The sequence below is a fragment of the Lipophrys pholis genome (genome assembly GCF_963383615.2).
Source record: "Lipophrys pholis genome assembly, chromosome: 1".
Taxonomy (NCBI): domain Eukaryota; kingdom Metazoa; phylum Chordata; class Actinopteri; order Blenniiformes; family Blenniidae; genus Lipophrys; species Lipophrys pholis.
Window position 1 is genome coordinate 19,864,405 of NC_137635.1, and position 17,151 is coordinate 19,881,555.

General features: G+C 44.0%; 1 protein-coding gene across 1 annotated transcript; it reads left to right on the forward strand.

Moving 5' to 3' along the window:
- The first annotated feature begins 1,269 nt into the window (after positions 1 to 1,269).
- Positions 1,270 to 15,562, forward strand: LOC308115431 (synaptopodin 2-like protein). Its single transcript, XM_080472925.1, has 5 exons — positions 1,270 to 1,567; positions 4,953 to 5,104; positions 5,191 to 5,496; positions 6,805 to 7,244; positions 12,026 to 15,562. The coding sequence occupies exons 1-5, from the start codon at positions 1,466 to 1,468 to the stop codon at positions 14,701 to 14,703; spliced, it is 3,678 nt and encodes a 1,225-aa protein (XP_080329051.1). The 5' UTR covers positions 1,270 to 1,465; the 3' UTR covers positions 14,704 to 15,562.
- Positions 15,563 to 17,151: the final 1,589 nt, after the last annotated feature.

Here is a 17,151-nt window from a genome sequence, read left to right on the forward strand (position 1 = left end):
AACAACAACAACAGCAATAAAATCTAGAACTGGCACTCAGTAGAGCGCAGACCTTCGCCAAAGTCACGTTTGTTTGAAGAACCAAGTTAGCATCACTAGCATGATAGCCGTTTTTCTTCTTTCCTTTATTGGCGGGTTGCAAACAGCTTTCAGGTGCATACCGCCACCTACTGTACATGACAATGTAGCGTCAAATGTTCACCTTATATTCTGCCTATTAAATGCGTCTCACTCAGAAAGTTAAACGTTATTTAGTCAGTAAAGTTAAACTTCCTGACATTACACACTTTTTATTTCTCCGCTTCTGTTCCGAGAATGCCAGCCAAGCTCTAGTCCCGTTGTGCTGTGATAGCCATTAGCGCAGATCGATGATAACATATTGCACATCACTTTTACACATTTGAAGTTGGTTTTTTTATTTTTGGGGGGGGGTTGCAAGCAAAATCCATTCATTAAGCCAGGAATGAAACACAAGGATATAATGAGAATATAATATATTAGGACTACTGTAATAATACAAAAAATATTAATAGTATATTACATAGTATCATAATATTATTCTGTATATGAAGGTACTAATAGACATTAGTGAGTGCTTTGTGTGGGTTGGACGATTGTAGCAGGGCTGCAATGACGTTCAAGCTCTGTGAAAACTATTTCTCACATGCACAGACGCTGGATGTTGAGTTGTGACAGCTTTGTGTCTTAATACTGTGGTGGCTTTCCACTTTCCTGCCGTGAAGCTGAAATGTAGATTTCCAGTGCAGAAGTCGTAATTCCTCCACTTCTGCAATGTTACATTTTGTGATCCAGAACTGAAACTTTGAATTAATTTCCTGCACTTAATCATGCCTGTGCTTCTTGATGGTTTAATAAAAGTGAGGCTGAAACACAGAGTTTCCGTCCCTCAGAGGGAGCCGCAGGAGAACTTCCTTCGGTACAAACTACTAATTCCATAGCCAGTAAACTCACAAAATTCCTGAAGTGTCTAATCCCAGAGCCCCCCGCTCTGTGCTGGGTTGAGTTGGGACGCTATGAGGAAACGAGGACAGATCTGTGTGCCAGGCTGCCTGTCGAGGCCAGCTGGGCCGGGGTCAGAGAGGGAGTGGAACTGATAGTTATTTCTGGAGCATATATCAGGAGTGTTGAGAGTGACATGGCAAGTGTTGAATACAAGTGAGGATGAAGACACACACTCACGCACACACACACACACACAGACACACACCGTACGTGTACTTCTTTCGCCCACCCTCCGACACACATTCCAGTGTGAGCAGATGAAAGCCAGCCACCCCGTCTCCTCATGGGTGGAGTGAACTCCCCTGCTCACCCGGTGCTCTGAGAGAGACACTCCCTGGTTGATACTGGCAGAGTGAGAGCCACCGAAGAAGAGGAGAGTGTGTGTGTGTGTGTTATACACCTTCTCTCTTTAACACACGGACTCAGCGGGCTGGGAGCAGGGATGGTGGCGGAGGAGATTGTGGTGTCCCTCTCAGGAGGAGCTCCTTGGGGGTTCAGGCTGCAGGGAGGGGCCGAGCTGCAAAAACCTCTACAGGTTGCAAAGGTACGATGTGCACGTGAATGAATGAGGAGATTTACTGCCAAGGAGCTAACAGGAGCCTTCAAATTCGTTCTCTTGGTCACATTGGTCAGATTTACCTCTGCTTGAAATTTGTTTGCAAAAAAGTTTCGAAAGAAGCAAGAACAAACTCTCTGATTGGTCTTAGAGTCAAAATGTTTTCTCACATCATCCGCTTAAATTCCACTAATGAAAACATCCTTAGATGTCGTAGCAGCTGCAAAAAGCTCTGAGACCTAACAGACCGTGATTAGAAGAGCATCCAAAGCCATTTCATCTATCAACCCAACACATTTTATACTCCAGCTTATCATATGTGTGCATTGTCTTGTTATTTTAGTTCTTCATGATTGTAAAGTGAATACCTTTTGGCGTTGGACTGAAATGCAATATATTTCTGTCTACATCAGGACATTTTTCTCAATTTCCCAGCACTTTGAAGACTAAACAACAACTTGACGAGTCAAGATAAAGTGGGATGGGTTAATATTTAAAATAAACATATCCTATGAAATGAGACAGTCACTCAATCTGATCTGATTGGAATTTTTCTCTGTTTTTGTCACATGCATTGCGGTGAATTGGCCACATTCGAGACAAATGACATGATCCGTCCCCTGAGCAGGAACCTCCGGAGTAGAAAGAGGTTCAACGTACGTGAATACATGAAACTTATCTCCTGATACTTGTTGACTTTTGAAGTAATCCTTCCACTTGAGGTTCGGTTTCACGAGGCTGTTGCCCTCTCACCTGTTGTGATTGATGTTATGGGTCTGAGAACTGTGTGAGGACATGTTCGTGTGCTGATCTTCCTCAACCCGACAACCCGTTGGCGAGCCATAACACTGATAACGAATTCGTTAAAACAGGTTACAACCAACATGTGTTGCATTTGCATGTCCATGTCAAGAACATGATGCACATTATGTGGATTTACGCTCGGCACAAAATACACTTTGGTAGGACGAAAGGCAGGTTTAAGCCTAAGCTAAGTTTTAAAGTTGGGTTTCTTCAAGAGCTTTTTGTGTCTGTGTCTATATCTGCTGACAGCTTTGGATGTTCTCTCTAATAGAAAGGTTATTCTGGACAGCAAGAATCTGGCCTCGCTCACCCCGAGGGGAAAAGTTGGCCAGTCACCCGTAAGCCGTCCAAAACCTCAGCTTCAAAATGGAAGCACAGACATCTCTTTATCCAGGTTTCTCGAGCAGATAAGGTCACCTTAATGTTGGTTGTGCTTCCTCTTGGTTGGTGTATGTGCTCCTGTGTGTTTATGTGTGGTGGGACATACCTCAGATAAGCCCAGTAGGGGCCGTCGCACAAACTGAAGGATCAAAATAGCTCATTTAAGAGCGGCTGGAAGCTGAGCATGGAAAAAGGCCGACCTCTTGTTCACACAATGATATCGATACACACACACACACACACACTCACTCACTCACACACACACACACACACACACACACACACACACACACACACACACACACACACACACACACACACACACACACACACACACACACACACACACACACACACACACACACACACACACCTTTGTTGATTATCCCAGAAGCAGCCGTCTTCCTACGTCTGTCTAGGAATGTGGTTGATCTGCCTGACAGGTTTTATTTCGGGTTGTGTTGGGAACATATGGTGAATGACAGGCATGTACCCTGGTCCAGACTGGAGGGGCAGCTGTTCAAACCCTTTATTCCGCGATGCCCACTTGTGCTGTGTGTGTATATGTATATATAAATGTGTGTGTAGTGTGTCTGAACGTACAGTTCGATAAGTGACTTGACTGGTGACGTTGGATGTGAAAGGAATTATTAGGTCAAGAGATTGCTGATAAAAACTATTACTGCAAGTGGCTGCAGGAACACACTCAACGCTTCACCTTCACCAGTGATACAGTGCGCGTGTGTGTGTGTGAAACCGAAGGGACACCCTTATCTTCTGCTTTTAGAGTCAACTGTAATCGACTGGGCAAGAATATCCCTTTTCCACCCCCGTCCCACCCCCACCCCCCATACAGACATGCTTCCTAAAGAAAGTTCTGACATCATCTCTCAGCGACCTCCAGCAGCAGCTGCATGACTTTATGAGCTATTTTGATGCAGCGCTGACGAGGGCAGACAACAAATAACAGCTCCTTGTCGCTGAAGGATCAAAAGTTTTGTGAAAAAGTCGCAGTGTTGAGCAACAGGCGTTGTTCTGCAGCAGTTTGGATGATTTCCAACTAGTCAAGTAATTAATGAAAGATTAATTTTTATGTAGATGCAGCCGTGCATCAATACCAACAAAATCTATCTACATATTGATATTGGAATCATTGTGTCAGTACAGCTGAGTGTCCGGAAGATGGTTTTCACACTATTTGGTGTTCCCCATGGTTCTATCTGAGGCCTACTTTCTCTTTTCACTTTACATGTGTCATGGAGCCTGAACAGAGGACCCAAACCTGTATTCAAGTTAAAACCAAAAGAATCTTCCATGTAGAATGAGGGGAAAGTGCACTGCAAAAATTGGATGGCACAAAATAAGTGAACTACAGGGCTTAAAACCAGGTAAAAGACAGAAAACAGCACAGATGGACCAAAGTGTAATCAGAGAGGGAGGACAAGAGGAGAAATGAGGAAAAACACTCATGAATACATAGAAAACTGAACATAAAATCAGGACTATGACCAAATATTTGGCGTCAGTATCTCCAGCAGCATGGGAATATCCTTAAAAAGAACTTCATAGTCAGTGGTAATTGAGCGGTTCTTTGCTTTCAAAGTTTGAGTTTCTCCCGTGACACTTTTGCCGTGTCCATTTCAAGCGTTTAACTTGTCTGATCAAACACATCATAGTGAATTAAATAAATACAATTTAACAGAATTAAGTTTTTAATTACATCGACAGTGATTCATACGAAGTCCAGCCATGTCATTTTTATAAAGAGAAAATTATTAGTTTCTGATTCAATACTATAATACTAGTCTAACTAGGACATGTGTCATTGTTATATTTTGTGCACATGTGATTATGTGTGCCGACATTTGATGACATGCAAGTGTACAGCATGCGTGCACATGCATGTATCTGCACACAACAGTGCCCCTGTAAAGGTTAAACATGCCTCAAGAGAAGCATCATCTGTCCATCAATCCGCTGGGGTGTTGGGGGCTTCTCTCGCAATGAGATGAAGGTGTAATGTATCATTCCAGCACTCCAGGATATTTCACAACTTGCACTTATTTTACTTTTGTTTACAGAGTATTTATTTGAACAAGTAGCTGTATTTTGACTTGGACTTGAGTGTTACAGTAAATGTAAAACCTCACAAATATCATTCTGTTTTTCACTGCCGTCTTGTCTTTAGGTGCGCAGACGCAGCAAAGCTTGCAGAGCCGGCCTGCGGGAGCACGATGAGCTGGTTGCGATTGACGATCACGTGTGTTCAGAGCTCAGCCACGCTCAGGCCATGAGCCTCATAGACACACAGACCGCCACACTCAGTCTGAGGGTCAAAAGGTCAGAGCGCAGACTTTTTTTTTGTCATATCATCCAACCTGATTCCTCGTTTCTAATTTTACATCTCGTCTCCGATATTCATCCAGGGCTGCTTCTGGGTTACACGCTGCGTCTTACTCCGGCCGCTCGGTATCACCCCGCACTTCCTCCACGAGGGTCCTGTCTCCTCCCGTGGCCCCCTTGAACTCTGGCAGTTCCTCCATCCTCTCCCCGACAGAGATTCCCCGGGGCATCACTTCCCCTCCAGACAGCGAGGCTTACTACGGAGAAACGGACAGTGACGCAGACACGCAGTCGCACATCCACCGCCGCCAACGCCGCACACCTCCTCATGCACGCTCACCTGCACGCTATGACAACACAGAGGAGGAGGAGACCTCAGAGATGAGTGGGTAAGAGATGCCAATCCTATTTGGAATATTAACTACGAATAGAAAATTAGGAATGGACTCTTTGGTTTTTATTTTGCCCTTGTTCATCAATAGCACTCCTTAAATTAAAACTATCAAAAAAATCTCATAGGCCAAAATGAGCAACTGCATGTTGTGTATATTAGACCAACATGTCAAACGTCATCTGAGTGCTGAAACTGATCCACATGAGGGTCCAGGATAACTCTGGCAAGCTTTTAATCCAAGACATGTAGAGCAAATATGAAATAAAAGTAACTGCTGTTCGAATATCTAAAATGTAACGCGGACATGCAGATCTGAACAGCAGATGGCAGCAAAGCTCATAGTGATGCTGGAGCAATCATTGGTATCAAATCACGAGGGCGAGTCACCCTGGGTGAGTTTGTGCAAAGATGTTCTAATGCTTTTTTCTTAATAAGTTTCAAGGTGTTTATAGAAGATTTAATTAAAGCTAAAAAAAAATTCAATATGCACTCGTATTGTTTGGCACTGAAACTGTTATTTGGAGTTGTTTGTATTCCAAGGTTAAACGCTATTATTTTCCTGGTACAGCCCAAATGAGATCAAACCTGTGTATGGCCCCTAAAAATGAGTTTGATGCTGTTGAAGTTGAGAAATAAACAAAAAAACAAACCACAAAGTGTTTTTGAACACATCACCAGACAGGAGAAAAAAACATTTGAAGCAACTACATAAACGAGGGGCAGAGAATCAAATTAAAATTCATCAACAAAATAAAATTAGAACAACGTAAATATCATCAACCAAGCAGATTTCAGGCGTTCATCTTCTACTTCCTTAATTCAGATGTTAATTGGCCACTTAAAATTTGAAAATAGCTCCAGTGTGGCTCAAAGTACAACGACAGTGTAAAAGTATACAATTACACATTTTTTGTTTTCTTTTTGACGCTAGTTTCAATAAACACAAACAAGAAGTGTGAAAAAAAGATAGATCATCCCCCAAACCAGTTAAATTGAGACAATTATAGAGACCCATTGCGTCATTTTTTGCATCCTCCAGTTTATACAAACCACCCTCACTCAAACAACAGTCACAAATCCACCATTAAATATGAAGGTTAAGTTATTAATATTACATGATAAAATGTTAGCAATGTTACAGAGTCTGTGAACATACCCATAAATAATGAAGACATCATGAATTAATAATTAATAGGTAATTATAATAAAAACAAGAAAAAAGTCAGTCAGTTAAATCTTCCACAGCTGCTTTAAATTTCCAGAGTGCACATTATAACTGAGGTGGTCTGTGTCGTGTTTGAAGGTATGAGAGTGCCACAGACGCAGCAGTTTCCACACAGGACCAGTGGGATGCCCAATGTCTCCTGGGTGTCCCTCGGAGGGAGCTCATCTACCAACCCCTCCAGGCAGAGTGGACCACCCCTGCCCACACCCCACACACCCTGACCCCTCACACACTCACCCCGACCCCTGATCAGGTGGAAGCAGAGGGAGAAGGGGACAGTGGCTTCCAGGAGGCGGGGGGCTGCATCACCCTGACCTGCCCACCCCTGGTGTCTCCCGAACGGGCAAAAGAGGCTCTGATGTTGAGTTCCAGCAACCATCTAGTGCCTATGGTCGGACTGCAGCAGATGCCCGTCAGTGATGAACTCTGCAGCACCTACATGGACAAAGCACGACAAGCCAGTAAGGATTTATTTTTAATGCATTTTCAAGAAAAGAACGTGCAAACTCCACACAGAAGTCCTTGGTACTGGATCCAACTCACAGCCAGCTTGCTATAAGGCATAGAAGTAACCACCACATGACCATGTGCCCCAATTTCTACACTTTAACATTAAAAAAAAGGTACAGTGTATACACCACAATAAGCTTGGGTTTGCGTAGCTGGTTTCAAACATCTATCAAATCTGATTGATTTCAAAATCCGAGCTGAAAAAACCAAAATCACTCTCTCGGTGCTATCTCGGCTTTCAAAACCTTCAACCAATATCCTGGAGAGAACAGAATTTAGGCTTCTTCTCATAGCTTAGCTCCTCGAGTGGTTATTTAAACAATTAAAAAAATATCTCACACCTTTGTAACAGGAGGTTCCCAGTCCAATAAAGAAAAATAATATTGAAGAACCGATGGATGTTAAAAGTTGATGTTATTTTGGAAAAGAAGCCAGAAGCACTCACTCATTAAACATTTATTGATAATTTGACAGCTATGAAATCTAAATGAACTGTGGCCATAAGAGAGCTGATTAAAACACCAACCACTGGCCTCAGTGTGTTGTGGCTGTGCAGTCTGAAGTCTTCAGCTGGATCACCCTCTGCTGGTCGTCTAATGGAAATGGTTCATCCCGTTACACTTTCATTTCTGGTGGTGATGGGGTGAGATATACCAGATACCAGCGAAGGTATTCCACCTCACCCCTCCTCCCCTGCTTGTGTCCCCTGTAACATTGGTCAGTCCCTCTGCTCAGGATTCTGAGTATTTGTCTCGGTGGGTGTATTTGTAGGCATTGAAACCTCTGGCTGATGAATACAGTTTCTGTGACTCTAATGTGGATAACCTTAAGAAAACAAAGCTCTTCTTAGTCTTTTTGGAAATATCCATTATTGACATGGATGTTTATTGAAGGAAATCCAAGCTTCAAGGATTATATTGTAGACCAGTGAAGCCACATTAATTATGATGCAACAGTTAAACTGACAGGACGATACCATTACTTTTCTGTTTGTCTTGATAATAATGCCAAAGTGTTGTAGATATCTTTTTGTTGAACACCTGATCTGCAGTACTTTAGCTCTAACACAGCAATATTTTATTTATGGTCAGTGAAAATGTCAACTTCTTATCAGGCTTCTAACAAAAAGAGTGAGACAACTATACAAATGGAAAATAGGAAATAAAGTTGGAAATAATATTATGGGGAATGGGGAAATTCCTTGACAGACACAATAACTCTGAATCTGATAATAACTTTCAGGTAATAAGTTCCCATCAAACACAAATAAATAAACAAAAATTTAGTATTCAAATCAGTTATTCTTAAGGTACATTTATTTTAAGATTCTTCTTATGTTTTATAATATTTCAAGTCTTTAAGCTAGGTTATGGCTACTTTCTTCCAGGGTGAAGATTCAGATCAGGGTGGAATTTTCTGGTGGGGATGTGGGGGATGTACGCCCACCTCTGGTTTGTACATCCCTTCTTTCGCTGAATTATATTTTGACTGCAAGTTGGTATAACATATTCAGATTTATAGATCTCTTCCTGTTTTTTTTATACCCCATTTCCAAAAACAACCTCTTCAGCGGGTCCTGGGTCTATCCTGAGGTCCCCTCACTTGGTCCCTGTTGGTAGACCTCTAATGGGAGATGATGAGCAGGAATCCTAATCATCCTCACTTGAACCTCCTTAGCTGGATCCACTATGAGGAGCAGTCGAGGTTCTGTTATGAGTCTTATTTTAGCCACTTGTGTCCACAATCTCATCATCACGTCATGAGGTTGTAGACCGATTGGCAAACACAGTACACAGCTTGTTGAAGTTGTAAGCTTATGAAAATAACCACAAACACAACGTTAGGAGCTCTTTAAATAGGAATGATATTCATATTGTCAATAAATGCTGAACGATGTGTTTGGTTGCCTGCCAGACAATCTGTCCAGTATGTTATTGAGCTGGTTAAACCGGATAGCTACGCACTGACTGAGTTCTGCATCATATGAGCAAACGTTGCAGTAATGACAAACCCATCATCCGCTACAATAGGCTGACGGCCTCAGCGACGACGCTGTAGGATGAGGGGCTCTGCTGGAGAACGAAAGATGACTGTGATGTCCAGGGACCTGCCCTTTCTCACGTTACAACACACGCGCATATTTTCATTTGGCGTGGAATACGGTACAGCTCTCTCATCTGCTCTGAAGTTGCTTCCCTGTGTGTACAAACTTACTCAGGTGTGAGGCGGCGGCAGCATATCAGCAAAGACCTATGACCTCACTTTCCTTTCTAACCTATATTTCACTTGATGAACTAATACAGACACATGCAAATCCACAGTCAATGACTCTGCTATCTAAATATCCTCTGGTATGAGGTGGGTGGGGGGGGTGTCTTCCTGTCCTCCTGTGTGTGTGTGTGTGTGTGTGTGTGTGTGTGTGTGTGTGTGTGTGTGTGTGTGTGTGTGTGTGTGTGTGTGTGTGTGTGTGTGTGTGTGTGAGGCGGGGACCGGACAGGTGTTTGATGCCTGTCAGACAGACAGGAATAGTAGGTTGACATCATGCGTTGGTTCGGGTGGCAGGAGGCAGACAAAGGTCTTTACATGGGCTGTGCCCTGAGAGAAGAGCTGCAGACAGACACTAAACGCTTCACCTCTCGGAGCAGCTCAGGCACTGTTAGGGTGAGTGTGGGAGGGTCTGAGGGAGGTTAAGGACACACATACACACACATACACACACAGTCTCATATCTGTGAGATGAGGGACCTCACATCTGCTACAGGTTCGATTGTAGATGGACACGCAATCCCACACACTGCCCACAGAGGTAAGACACTTCAAACTGCTTGAAATGAGCTTGGATTTTGCAGGATGTCACTTATTGAAGAGAACCTCAGTTTGAAGTGAAATTTATTTATTTATTTCTAAATAACAATGGGAATCGTGTGAAATGCTAATGTCTGTGTCGCGTTCACGCCACAGAAAGGTGACTATTGTTTGACATTGTTGTTGTTTAAGCTGAATACACTCAGCTCTGTGAGAATAATTGATTTGTAATGAAACACTCTGCACTGGAACTAAGATTTAATATTCTATGCAACAGCGCTTGAAACAAGTTAACATATTCCGAATCTTGTTGGTGACAAAAGTTGTTGTGCACCATTTTGGTCAACACTAGAATATCCTCGCAGCTATCGGACGGATTAGGACGTACAGATTTTCACGGTCCTCAGAGGATGAACAATAATGACTCTGTTGATCCAGCGGCTTTTCCTCTCATGCTACCAGCAGTTTGACATGCTTGTTTTTCAGTGACATGTCCATTACATTATATCCATTGAATGGACATTAGATCTGGTGCACACATTTATGTACACCACATATGTAATAAATATGTAATTCCAAGAGGTGATCATACAACAATGTAACAAGACAAATATCTAATTTAACAGATACAAAACTATTGTACCATAATTGTTAATTCAGTCTAATTCAACTAAATCCTCATATCGGATTAGAACTGAACAATAATTAAATGTTATTGCACAAAAATTGCACAATTGCATTGTCAGCATTTTTACGTTAAAGGTTTAATTTTAATATTTTTTTTGTAAAACTACATGTAACCTTCAAATGTTGCCTCAGATGTAGTTGTATATTTATGAGTCAACTGTGAACCGTGAACTTTTAGCCCTCTATAAGATCATTGTCAAGCAAGACTGATCGCAGGTGTAGTTTTGCTTAATTGCGAAATATCAGAACGTTGAACATTTCTATGGCTTTGTTCACTATTTCCACCCATTTCTGTTATCATAAAAGCATTGCTGCATTGTTGCCAGTTCACAATTGCCCTCCTGAACTTCACAGATCCATGGAATATACACAAAGTGCCGTGAGCAAAGTTTGCAATAACTAACTCACACAAAAAAACGTTTCATTTCCTGGAAACATGGCGTATAAAAGCTATTGGATTTTGATCAATTAAAAATAATGTTGAGTGTAGGCCACTCCGACATGTCTTCTCTGCCTCTTGAAAAAGTCTTCCTGGAGTGATGTGACGACAAAGATAATGCAAGTAATCGGATTACTTTATAATAAATGACATCCAACAATGGTTTTGATCAGCTTGACTGTTTGAGAGTGTGCACACAGACTCTGCATCAGTCTATAGTTATGTGGTGAGCATATTCCTGTGAGATGAGCCAAGAAACTAAAGACTCAAATAGCAGCAGACTAAGCCGGGACACAGGGACAAACACGATGTGCACAAGCTGGTAGACACATATGTTGTGTTTCCACCCCCTCGCTGGACATAATAACACGACTACCATTCATTTCCTGGAAACATGCCCTCAACCCGACTTCACCCTACCCTTGAACCCACTCTACAAGGTTTTTCTGTAAATCCTTAAAGAAGAACAACTTGTATTTTGTTATTAATGTCCTCACAAGATAAATGAGACAATGCAAGCAGATGGGCACAAACATGAAATTGTGCAAGAGTAACACTGTGATCTCATCTTCCTGTTGTGTGTGACTCAACTCTGGAGAGCAGCAGGAATTCTTTGTTCTAAATCCACCACACACACTCCTGTCTGTCACTGGAAACACTCATCACAGCTCCTCGCTGAGATAATGCTGCATAAATCATCCACCACTCGCAGTCAGTGAGGGCTGTCACACTGTTATGGTTCCGGTATTTGTCATTTTTGTACTCGTCAAATCTCCCATTACCGTTTTCCTCCTTCATTTCTGCTCTTCATCATCACATTTAATTGGTCTCTCGCTCTTTTCTCTTCCTGTCTTGCAGAGTTGCAGCGTGGCGAGAGTTTGGTGGAGAAACAGGTGAAGGAAGCTCGCACTAAATGCCGCTCCATTGCTTCTTTGCTGACTGATGCTCCAAACCCCAACTCCAAAGGGGTGCTTATGTTTAAGAAACGCAGGCAGAGAGCGAAAAAGTACACTCTCACTTGCTTTGGCAAAGCTGAAGGCGATCGAGGAGGAGACACAGAAGGGGAGACAGGAGGTGAAACAGAGGAGGAAGGAGGAAGTTCAATACAAAGTGGCTCCGAAGTCGACGAAGAGGGATTCTCGTCATCTTTTGACCCTACGTGGGATTCTGGTTATCTGGATCTGCTGGACAGGAGAAGCTGCGCTTGCCCGCCAACCACCCCTGTTACACCAACAACTCCAGCAACCTATCAGAGCCCAGGATTTGATACATCAGGTTACCAGATTCCAGGGCTTGCAACTGCTGCCATTCGAAGCCTAGGGTTGGAGGTCTCAAAGAACTCAGCCTATCAGGACTCGAGGCCTGAGACCAGCAACGTAAAGCAGCCAATCACCAACCACTCAGCGCCCATGTCGCCTCCTGCTGTGGCTCTGACTAACGGAGGGTCCGTAGCTGTGAGCCGGGCTAGTGTTGTTCTGAGCCCGCCCTCTCAGATGCCCGTTGGAAGTCAGAATGGACAGCATGCCAACCCTAACCCTCATGTGAGCCTGGATTCAAACCCCATCCTGATCACAGACTCACACAATAACAGCGGTCTCAGTCCGAACGCTGCTTATCTGAACCGCACCGCTCGCCCCTTCACTCCTGGCCCCACCGCTTCTCGTCCTTCTGTAACCTCTGTGATGTTTCGCCCTCCTCAACCCAAACCCACAGCCATCACCATGGAAACCAAACCCATGGCAGCTGTCTCCATGGTGACCATCTCACCTACTCACCAGCCATCCGGGCCAGATACAAGGAGAGCGGTGTCTAGCACCTCCCTGTATATCCCTCCAAGAAATAACAACAGCAACACTCCCCCCTCGATGCACTCTCCACCCTCAGCTCTCTCACCTCCCTCCTCTCTGTCCTCGATGCCGATCTCTCAGCCTCCTGCAAACATATTTTCTCCTCAACCTGCAGGACATGCTTCCCCCTACACCATGTTTTCTCCTGCAGCTCCTGCAATCCCACAGACATACCTCCCTCCTCCTGCCACCCCGCCAACATACTTTTCTCCTCCGGCTCCCACATACCCACCTTCCTCCACCTGCATCTCAGCTCCTCCCATTTCCTCACCACACCCCCTTGATTTGACCCAAGTCTCCTTCTCTCCTCATTCCGTGCCCCCTGCTTCCCCTGCCACCCAACCCCCTGCCGTCCATCCTTACAGTAACAACACAGGTGTGGTGACACCCTGCCCCCAACCTTCAAATGCACCAATGCTGCTTCCACAGGTGCCGGCCTCTGACTCACTGGAAACACGAGAACAGCGCATTTCAGTCCCAGCTGCTCGTACCGGCATCCTCAACGATGCCCGACGTCGTAGCACCAAGAAGCCGATGTTCAGTGCAATCCGGAAGAAGGACGTGTCGGTAAACCCCGACCTGCTGTCAATGGTCCAGAACATGGACGACCGCTTCATAAGACCCTCCGCTCCTGAGGCTGGAGTGCCACCCAACGCTGATGCAGGCCATGAATCAGGGCCTGAAGAGGACTGGCTAAGGCTTGGAGCAGAGGCCTGCAACTTCATGCAGGCTCAGCGGGGATCAAGGCCACCGCCCGTGGCGCCTAAACCGCAGACCCCTCAGGTGCCGCAGCTGGCGGGTAAGGGAGGCCAGCTGTTTGCCCGCAGACAACACAGGATGGATCGATACGTTGTGGAGCGATCACCATCTGTTGCTGCGGCCCCTTACTCTCCTGCACAGACAAGAGAGCCCTCTCCCACTCCTTCACTCCCTGCCACTTGGAAGTACTCATCCAACATCCGGGCTCCACCACCCATCAGCTACAACCCCCTCCTCTCTCCCTCCTGCCCTCTGAAGGCACAGAAGAAACCTGAGGTGCAAAAGTCTGGAAAAGCTCGACCTCAAGGGCAGAAAGCAGGCCTGAAGCCTGTGGACATCATGAACCACCAGCCCTACCAGCTCAACTCGTCTCTGTTCAGCTATGGGGGCGGAGTTCCACAAGATATCTCTACCTATCAGCAGCAGAAACCCATGACAGGCGGCCCTCAGAAGACGGCTCGAGTTTACGAAATAAAGCGCTTCTCTACGCCTCCGCCGACATCCACAGGACCCGCCCTCAAAGTGATAGTCCCTCGATCGGCTACCACACTCGGAGAGCCACTGTGGCAGTCTGAAGTCATGTCTCCTCCACCCACAGCTGACACCACCCCATATCCACAACATCTGTCTCCAGCTCAGCCTTTCCAGCCTCAGTGGGCCACCTCCCCTCTGTCTCCCACAATGCCTCCAGCCCCTACTGCCCCACTCCCACAGCTTCCCACTTTCTCCTCTTCTTCAAGCCAAGTGCAGTCCCCTCCTATTTCCCACTCTCAGCCCTCCAACCGGCAGTTTAAGAGCGCCCCAGACCTAAGCCCCCTGAACCCCCCATCAAGCAGCACCCCGCCCAGCAGGGTCCCCAGGCCGAGGTTCAGCACTTCTAACCTGGGTCTTCAGCCGTGTGTTTGGCGCCCTGGATCCACTGCGCACTGATCATCTCCTGGACATTACACATTTTGTATGTGTTTTCCTTTTTTTGTCATAATATTGTAATTCAAGGCTGCAGCTGGAGGTTTTACATGCCACATTACATCAAAAGCTGCGTTTGGATCAGCCACACATGTAGCAGATTGTATCGTTTCATCTCGTTAACTCTTTTACCGAAAGCATTTAATTATACAGTATTTAAAGGGAACACTGTGTTTTGAAAAGGAAATGTAGTGTGAAATCCTGGCAAACATTTATGAGATGTATATCAGCTACAGACTGAAAGTGAAAAGCGACATTGGAGGGGGGGGGGGGTGGTATAGTTAATATTGTACTGAATGAAGAGGAACTGAGTTTAAGCATATTAAAAGAAGAACAGAGGATGTGTAACGATAAGACTGTCGTGAGAGACGTGGCCTAGGATGGTTTGACGAAAAACAGAAAGCACAGGAAGCACATATTAGGAAGTAACATAATAGGAATATTTGTGTGAAAGGTGCAGAGATGATTTATAACTTCACAAACATCCTACCAGACCTGTTGCTAACTCGCCCCTCCATACTAGAAAAGTTATTTGACTAACAGTTAGAACTGCACCCTCTGTTACAGATATACTGATTTGTGTTTGATGATTATGAGTGTTTTCTTTTATTCTGGTGTGATTGCACGCCGCAGCAGTGTGTGCTTTGTTTTCTGTGGTCTTTCACCGGGTGGGGAACAACAGCTGTCACAGAGGAGGAAAAGGCCTTTTTCAGTAGATCTGATTTCTCATCTATTGATATGAAACAAGAGAGGTATAACATGTCTGTTTGGCTGTGATTTTTTTTCCACAGAGGCATGCAGCTGAATAAAAATAGACATGACTCACCTCAGCTGTCATTCTGTTTCTTCCTGTGTCACCAACGTCACCATGCACGCCCACACTGGGCCCAGTGTTTCCTCCTTCTGCCCTCCCATCACTACTTACTTTTTTCCTCACCTTTTTAACTATAAAAGACTCTTGCAATAGCTTGAAAGTGCTTTTAGGAAATACTCAGCCTTGACATAGTAATTAAAAGCATCAGCTTAGGCAACAAGAACACGGTAGTTTTAATTGTCACCACATGGAGGCACTGTGGGATTTGTTACCGTGACATGTTGCCGCACTACAGTTTGGGAATTTGTCCTGTGTTTCATTTTGAATTAACATAAATAAAATCACACTGACACTTCAGATTGGGTGGTTCTTTTCGATCTTTTGAATATCCCTTTAGTGAATCCTCAAATATATTTTTTAATACGAGATTTCAATTTCACAAAAACACATGTATTATTTAATTATTTCACCTTCTATTTTACCACCCCATTTTTGTTTTTACAACATACCTGTAGGATTGTTGCCCTACATTTCAGAACGGCTTTAGCCACCTGATGGCTGCGGTGCTGTGAAACCCAACCATGGACACCGAAAGGGATCTAACCTTTAACCCTTGACAGGGATCAGGTGACATATGGGGCTAACTTTAGTCCTGTTCAGGCCCTAAAGTAAGTCTAGCTGCTGGAAGGGAAAACACAGATGAGCACCAAATCCCTCCTATGAGCCGTGTATGTGTACATGTATGCTCTTGCACATACACCCACACAGTGTATTGTACTATCTATTGATTAAAGTCAAGTCAGTGTTTGAAGAATGCGAGCTTATGAAGAAGAAAACATTTAGGTTAAAGAAGCTATCGGTGAGGAAACATTGATTGATGTTGTGTGCAATTTACCTCTGGGAGCCACTGGATGTAAGGAATGAAAAAAATCATAACATACCATTTTCTCTTATTGTTTCAAGTAAAAAATCTACAAATAAGTGTAGGATAGGATAAGTTTTGGAACTTAGATTTTAAGTAAAAACAATGTGACAAAGAGAAATAAAAGTTATGACATAGGCTATAATGTGTGATAATTTAAGGCAACAATTAGAGAATGACTTAGCAACAAATTTGCAAATGAAATGTTCAACACATTTGCTTTGAAAAACGTCAATATGAGACAAACATCATGTTCTAATGAGGCAGACAGGAAGTTCATTATCAGCTGTCGGCATTAATCGCATGTTAATATGTGAGCGTAACACATTCTGCTCCTGGGTCAGTCATGAATGTGGAATGTGTCAAAGCTGATGAATCACAGACTCCATCCTATTTTTAATAATTTCATTTGCTTAACAGGTCAATTTCTGGAGGAGAAAATGGTATAAATTGTACCATTTGTTCTAAAATATTTTTCTAACAGCTTGTGTAAACTGGATATATATCTATTTAGTAAGATGAGTTTGAATTACCATCTCCCAGCAGTGCATCGAACTGTGCTGACAGGCTGGGGTAGATCCACTATTGGATTGCATTTCAGCGCATTCGTTATGTATGTGTGCGTGTGTGTGTGTCATCATTTCTGTAACTGCGTCCATTGTAATAACTGCAGTTC